Source organism: Solanum tuberosum, unplaced genomic scaffold (assembly GCF_000226075.1).
Source record: "Solanum tuberosum cultivar DM 1-3 516 R44 unplaced genomic scaffold, SolTub_3.0 scf00284, whole genome shotgun sequence".
In the NCBI taxonomy this organism is placed as follows: Eukaryota; Viridiplantae; Streptophyta; class Magnoliopsida; order Solanales; family Solanaceae; genus Solanum; species Solanum tuberosum.
The window spans coordinates 112,782-120,367 of NW_006239212.1; the positions used below are offsets into that span (position 1 = coordinate 112,782).

Genomic DNA, 7,586 nt, shown 5'->3' on the forward strand with positions numbered 1-7,586 from the left:
TTTGTTGCTGGGGGGGGGGGGGGGGGGGGGGAGATCACTAGTCCTCCAATTGATAAAAAGAGCCTCATGCGCTAGATAAACATCCAACAATCAGCTGGGAGCAAGACTAAAAATATTTGGAAGTGAGATCATAGACAAGATGCAACCTGCATCGAAATCAGAGTCATATGCCCACTAATAGATGCAAAATAGTTGTCAGTACATTCTAAGAAGTCTCAGATGCCAGATCATATACATTTTTCCCCTAAGAAGATCAAATAGTGTTATGCATACAGTTATACTATACAAGTTAGGTTTGACTCACTCAAAAGTTCAAACACTATGGCACTACCTAATGATACCTCAAACCAGGCGCTAAAAGCCAAATAGAAGTTGGCAAACTGCACAATGCACAGAGCATCAACAAGTATATCAAGTAATCTATGCACACAGAATAATAGTCAACTAATCCAACACTCTAGAAGCTCCGAGCAGGTACCTGTCCACCATGTGCTAAATTATTCACTATGGAATCAACCAAAGGCTTCTGCAGCACTCTTCTTTTATGATGTTTTTTCTTGAAGTGCGGATCTGGGCACTGCAGACATGAGGAACTAACTATTCAGCTTTAAGTCAACCAAAATTCATGCATACAAGAAAACCCTTTCCTGCATACTTCCAGCATAAAAGGGAACTCACCAAGATTGAAACTAGCATTAATGGTCCAGGATAAGTAGATACAAGTCGTTGGAAGGAAACCATGGCATTCGTAGAGATGAAATGTCTGCATTTAGATATACATTAACAGGTTTTCATAAACATTTTTTAAGTGGACTATCAGGACTTTTCCAAGCCTTACGCATTTTTTAGACCCAGGTCGTTTATCCAGTACTCAGCCCGTGTGACCAACTGCAGAAGGAAAAGATAGTCTCAACCATAAGTACCACAATACTACACTTTTTTCGATAACCCATAATATTGTAGTTTCAGAATCCAAGAGAGAACAAATAGCAGTATCTAAACAGAATAAAAGTGCTTTTTACTAGACGAAGTTGCTGTCGACATACCTTAGGCCGAATTTCCAATCCCAGATAATTCATGGATGAAGAATTTCTCTTAGCAAGCCACATAAGAAATCTCCCACTACCTGCAATCTCCTTTCTAAGATCTAAGAAATCACAAGAACATAGAATAGCGGTATCTAAAGGCTCAAGGGAAGAGAAAAAAATAGAAAATATGTGAGATATATTGAAAGACTAACAATATCATATGGGAGTGAATGTTGGATCTCTAATATCCACAAATGTGACCATATGAGATTGGACAAAATTTAAAACAGATTTTACAGACAGATGGCTGCAAATAGAACACATAAAGGATAACATGAAGGTTGTTTCAGATGGTACATAGACCTCGAGATAGACTAGTATGTAGGTGCAAGATGATTGAAGGTAATAAAAGGGTGAAATTGTCTAAAAAGGCCTAAAATAGAGTCCTTGTAGATTTTGGCTAAAGAACATAATAAAATGGAAGTAAAGGATCCATATAGTCGATACCAACCAGCTGGAATTAATGCTTCATTGTTGTGGTTACACCTACATTAGGTTTGGTATTTGTCAAGACTTCTTATTCTGGTTAAAGACTTGTATGCCTGTGTAGTGATAAGTGTAAATTTTGTCTTAAGAAAAAAAACTAAAGGTTTAATGATATGTGGCACCAAGCAAATCCTACTATTGTCTAAGAAACATTGGACTGAATCCCTTTACCTATGCAGGGGCTCTAAGAAGTTCAGAATGACATCAACATCATTTACAAGTGACCCTATTCCAAAAGTGTAACAAGTAAAGACTTTTAGCTGTTACAAAGGATATCGGTGTTACTTACTACATATCAGATAAGACATTTTTACTTACGGACCAATTTTAAAAAGACACCCTATTCAAAAAGTTCAACTAGTAAAGACATTTAGCTGATTACAAAGGAAATCGGATAAAACAATCACCCTTTATTTACTACATATCGCTTCACGTTGTTTATTTTCTACAGAAAACTACGTCTTGCCATCAACTTTCTTCAGATATAGTGTTTTCTGAAGAAAATAAATGGGAAGCGATACCCTTCGGGGTGGCCCAGTGGTTTGAGCTTTGGGACTTCCATGTTGGAGGTCTCAAGTTCGAAACCCCTTGCCAGCGAAAGCAAGGGGTTTGCCTTCTGGGTCGAGCTCGTCGCACCAAGCTTGCCTAGTGTGGGTTACCTCTCCTATGTGGTTTGTGAGCTATTGCATAGGAGCGAGGGTTCTACCATGTGCGCACCCAAAGGGTAGCGGTTGCGGGTTTCCCTTGTCATAAAAATAAAATAAAAATAAATGGGAAGCGATGTGTAGTAAATGAAGGGTAATTTTTTTATCCAATTTCGTTTGCAAACAGCTAATTGTTGAACTTTTGGAATAGGGTGACTTTTTAAATTGGTCCGTAAGTAAAAAGGTTTTTATCTGATATGTGGTAATGAGGGGTGAAAGTAACACCTTACGACCTTTAAGGTTTTGGCATAAATTGCTATTCTATTTGTATAACCACTACTTTCATGCAGTTTGAAGCAAGTTTTTCACAGATAAGTGATGGACCATACTAAACTACAAGATCTTTAATGGAAAACATGTAAATTAAAACAAATAAACTATAAGAAGAAATAAAACGGTAAAGAAATCAAAAGGAAAACAGGTTCCTACCACTCCCAATATCCACCATCAGAGGCAATGTTGCATCCTCGAACACCTCCTTCCAGTTTGGTGCTTCTGCAGGAATCTTCTCATGATAAATTATACAACAAAACAAAAAGAAATCATTTGAGTTCTATTCCATTCTGATTTTTTCTTTCTAAAGTAAAGTTTCAGAAATTATAGCTGAGGTAATAGGAAGGGAGAAGCTTTACATATATAAATAGCCATAATGTATACCATGAGACCACGTCGCAGAGGATTGACATGCTGCCTTATTCGAAGATTGCCAACATCCTATTACATCATTTGATGAAAGTGAGTATAAAAATGCACACACATATTGCAACAAAGATCATTTAGATACAATTTTCTCAACCCACATTTTTACCTTCTCCTCATTAAATTCTGAAATTTACTCCAAATAAACAACTTCCTCAATAGCTCAAGTTCACCAACTTTTGGCAGTAATTATGTGACAACAGTATCAGAAAAAATGATGAAAACAATTCTATCCTAGGATAATGTAATTACAAATAAATCTGTACAAGAAGCATCAATTAGTAACCCTATAAAAATGGTAACTAACATGCTATCCTAGGTTAAAACTACACCCAGTAAAAACTCATTATATTGTCAGTATATATATAGATTATACTGCTAGGGCTCGTTTGGATGGAGAACAAGTTATCCCAGAATTAGTTATCCCGGAAATGTTATTCCACCCTCAATGTGGGATAAAAATAACACTACAATCTCAGGATAACTAATCCCAGTTATCTGATGATTTCATCCCAACCAAACATGGGATAAACTCATCCTAAAATTAATCTCGGAATTAGTTATCCCTTATCCTTCACAACAAACAAGCCCTCAATAAATTCTTAGTAGCTGAATTTGACCCAATATTTACCAAAATTAGTAGCCAATCGTACAGGAAAACTCAGCATAGTAGTACATTGGACTTGAAAAAGTTATAAAAATGAAGTCTTTAAAATATTTCTCAAACCTCAGAAAATCTTTCAGGGAGATTAAGGTCAGCATATTCTTTGGCTACAATTCCAGGACTTGCGTGACGGTTTAAGTGTTCCTCTGTCTCAGCTACAGAAGATGAAACAGCCGATACCCAAGTACAATACCCTCCCAGACAGGGAAAAATTGATGGAGTTACACAAGGGATGTGTTTATTAACAGTACTGAAGATGAAATTGGGAGAGGAAATGAAGATTGAGTTTAGAGGTTTTTTGGGTATGGCGGAGTACAAGGAGTAAGCCATCGCTACCGCCCCTGAAAACACTATTTCCCCTATATATAAGGTTGGAGAGATAGATATATAAAAATAAAAATAAATACAACAATAACATATTTAGTTTAATCACGAGGATAGTGTAAAAAAGTTAAACTACAGAATAAAGGTGGTTTAAAAGAGAAGTTATTTGAAGCAAAGTTATAATAAAAATACGATATCAAAATATCAAAGAGCAAATAGACATTAAAACGCACTAGATAGAATAATAAGAAGTTATTCATGTCCAATCGTTATGACTATGGTTGTGGTATAAAAAGATTATTTCCAAGCTCATACGAAATGTGTGAAAGTTATACTGATCCTTTAACTTTTGCTTTACTTCCTTTCAACTTTGATAATTTACTCTATTTTGCCTAAAGATTTTACCTTTACTTTTTATGGGAATCAAAAGAATTAGAGGAGATCATTCAAAAGAAAAGCAAAGGGAATTAGGGAAGAGTTTGTAGGAACTAATGTTTTTAAATATAATTAACAGATTGAGAAAAGAGAGACTAATGCAAGTTAAAAATGGCTCCACTTAAGATGTAGTTTTGCTTGATTGAAAATGCACTTTTTGGTATTCACAAAAGTTTATAGTTTGCCTTGCTTTTCTTTTTTGTTGTTGTAGAGAAGCTGTGGTATCCGATAGTTTCATGAGCTAAGTCTCTACTCTAGAAAGCTATATATGCAACAATTAACGTGCTTTGATCCCCAATTTCCTTTTCATTATTTCTTTCACGACGAGATGAAAGGAAAAAGAAGAAATGAGCAAGTATGAAGATTTTTGTTAAGACAAAAGAACAACAGTAACAGAGAAAATTATATCTAGTTCCCATCTGAATAACATATTTTTCATTGTAAACTCAAGTACAAATTGTGTTTAAGTTTACCAATCAAGCTAAAACACAGAGTATTGTTGACTTCAGCAGCAACTTATTCATAACTGAGCTTCATTTCTACTTAATGAAACTGGTTTCAGACAGAAGAAAATTACTCCTATGAAGTCACAAACTTGCAACTTAATGTAATACTGTTGTAAGCCTACTTTATTCTTTGAAACAGTTCATGAGAAAGGCCATGCTGCTCTCAGGAAATTTAAAACATAGCCATTCCAGAAACATAGAATACATTGAATACCATCTTTCTAAATTTGCGTCTATGTGGCTAAGTCGTATCATTGTGAACCTTAAACTATTTCTTCGTGAGATCTTCCTGGGTATCATAGAGGCCAAAAACCATCAGTCCCACATTAACTTTGAGAAGAACTCTAGAACTTCACCCCTGAATGGATTGCGACAACTCCACCAACAAGGTTCTCGTATTCTACCTTTTGAAATCCAGCTTCTGCAATCATTTTTGCAAATTGTTCCTGCATACAATTAAAAGCAAAAAGTAGTAAAAAAGCTGAAGTGTGTCGATGAATAGAGGGTGAAGTTCCTAAAAAACCAACTCAAAAATTTTAAAGCACTGATTCAAAACCTTTAGATACTCTCCTTTATACATCTGATGTAGGACATCCTATAACGCAAGGGGAACCCAATTTTTGGAGTTTACCTATGATTTTGAATGCCACTGTGAAACAAAATTACCCAAGGTTGGCTTTGATATCATATGAAAGAATCTGTGAAAATCATCCAATGCCAGAACCTTAAGGCAATGGTTGGAATCTCCCAATTCCTTTATAAACACACACACACACCCTTTAGATGACCTTATCTATCCTATGCAGAATATTTAGATTTAAAATTAAAAGGAACAATAGGACAAAGGGAAGTAGTAACAGAGAAGGAAATTAAAGTTCTCCAACACATGAAATTTTCCTATTGTTGCAGGTGAAGTGCTGATCATACTTTTTCATTTCATTACAAGAGCCTTTTAAGAATTTAACTTTTGTTTAGAAAAGGCATCCATCCATGATCACAAGAACTACAATCTCACCGTACTGGAAAGAAAAAGTACACAAAAAGCAAAAGATATGCATACGAGTTCTTAAATCGGTGATATTTAGCAATCCCCAGGAAGTGGTCATTAGCTGGGATTCACCATGGTGCAATTATGGTGAACAAATTATCTGATGCTGCAACGAATGAAAGAAAGTTACACACTTAATACCTGTGGAGGGAAACGGCGGACGCTCTCAACCAAGTACTGATAAGACTCTCTATCACCTGTCACTAGCTCACCAACTGCTGGGATGACTGAGAATGAGTAGACATCATACCTGAAAAAAAAGAGGGGGAAAAAGAAAATGAAAATTTGAAATCTGCAGGAGAAAACTCGTACAAGCGCTATCATACGTAATGAATCACAAATCTCAAATTTTGACTAACCAAACCCAAGGAAAACCAGCATATATTACAGAAGTGATTCGCATAGTACAAACAAAGTTCATGCACACCTGATTTTTAATCCATTGACATAGAGAAGAACTGTTGCTAATCATGTTATCTAAGTATTGATCTTATGAGCAAGGATTAGATCTTTCGAATTCGATATAAAATATCACAATATATGCAGACTTCAGTTTCACTTGAGCAAGAACACTCTATTGATTGTCTAAGTTCCACCAGGTCGTTCCAAGCTGCAAAAGTTCTTGTATATAAAGCAGCATCCATTAAAAAGAAACTCAAAGTACATAGCTATTTGAACTTCAAATTAGGCCTGAGGGAATGCTTTATTTTCTTTTCCTTTCCCTCATATTCGGTATGTATTTGGTAAACAAAGGAATCCCATTAAGCCGTCTTGGGCAACACCATTAAAAGTGATAATCTTTGGAGCACAGTTACAACTTATCCAAACAAATAAGGCAAAAGGGGGACAAAGTTGAATATATAACTGAGTAGGTCAAACAATATTCATGGACCTCTTATCATTGTGCTGAACAATTGCATGGTGATAATAATTACTCCATCCGTTTCAATTTGTTTGACCTACTTTTCTTTTTAGTCGCTTAAAAATAATTGATTCTTCCCCCTTTTTAGCAACTCTTTAATTCCAATTTTTCACATGGCATGTTTAAGGCCACATGATTAAAGGGCATTTTAAGACCACAAGATTCAAAAGTCCTTTTTGTTTTCTTAAACTCCATGCCTAGTCAAAATAGGCCAAACAAATTGAAACAGGGGGAGTAATAAATAACTGAAGTTATATAGGCCATCCATGCTATGACAAGAAAACTTACAAGTCCTTATAAACCGGGATATCAACGTGGCTTAGTTCAAGGCAAAGAAACCTTCCTCCCCTTTTAAGCACCCTGACAAGCAAACCAAAACCATCAAGTTTAACATATTGATCACTTGATCAATGCTTGAGACAAGAAAAAAGGGTATTGTGATCACGGCAATCAACCATATAAACTTTTGCCAAGCACTGACACGAGTACATTTAAAATCCTATGCAACAGCACTCCAAGAGATGGTAAAAAAACAAAAAAAAAGATCCTTGAGATTCGCTTTTGCATCAGAATTTATCAAACTATTAAAAGTGCACATATAAAAGCAACGATTACCATATAGTATAATTACGAATTACTGGACCTATCAAAGTCCTGTGACCTCCAATGTGAAAAGTGGGGGGGGGGGGGGATTTTCTAAACTCTGTTCT

At 35.7% G+C, this 7,586-nt stretch overlaps 2 protein-coding genes across 2 annotated transcripts in view; both read right to left on the reverse strand.

Annotated features, from left to right (window-relative positions):
• Positions 1–4,005, reverse strand: part of LOC102584671 (tRNA (guanine-N(7)-)-methyltransferase) — a 5,872-nt gene extending 1,867 nt beyond the window's left edge. Inside the window, exons 1-7 of the mRNA XM_006359052.2 lie at positions 3,705–4,005; positions 2,936–2,992; positions 2,708–2,783; positions 1,047–1,126; positions 839–888; positions 679–763; positions 479–577 (exon numbers count right to left, since the gene is read on the reverse strand). Coding sequence (XP_006359114.1) covers positions 479–577; positions 679–763; positions 839–888; positions 1,047–1,126; positions 2,708–2,783; positions 2,936–2,992; positions 3,705–3,971 — 714 coding nt within the window. The 5' untranslated portion in view covers positions 3,972–4,005. The remainder of the gene's footprint in view (positions 1–478; positions 578–678; positions 764–838; positions 889–1,046; positions 1,127–2,707; positions 2,784–2,935; positions 2,993–3,704) is intronic.
• Positions 4,006–4,802: 797 nt separating this feature from the next.
• LOC102584991 (2-methoxy-6-polyprenyl-1,4-benzoquinol methylase, mitochondrial) overlaps positions 4,803–7,586 on the reverse strand; it is an 8,678-nt gene continuing 5,894 nt past the window's right edge. The window contains exons 6-8 of the mRNA XM_006359053.2: positions 7,165–7,236; positions 6,096–6,204; positions 4,803–5,352 (exon numbers count right to left, since the gene is read on the reverse strand). Coding sequence (XP_006359115.1) covers positions 5,251–5,352; positions 6,096–6,204; positions 7,165–7,236 — 283 coding nt within the window. The 3' untranslated portion in view covers positions 4,803–5,250. The remainder of the gene's footprint in view (positions 5,353–6,095; positions 6,205–7,164; positions 7,237–7,586) is intronic.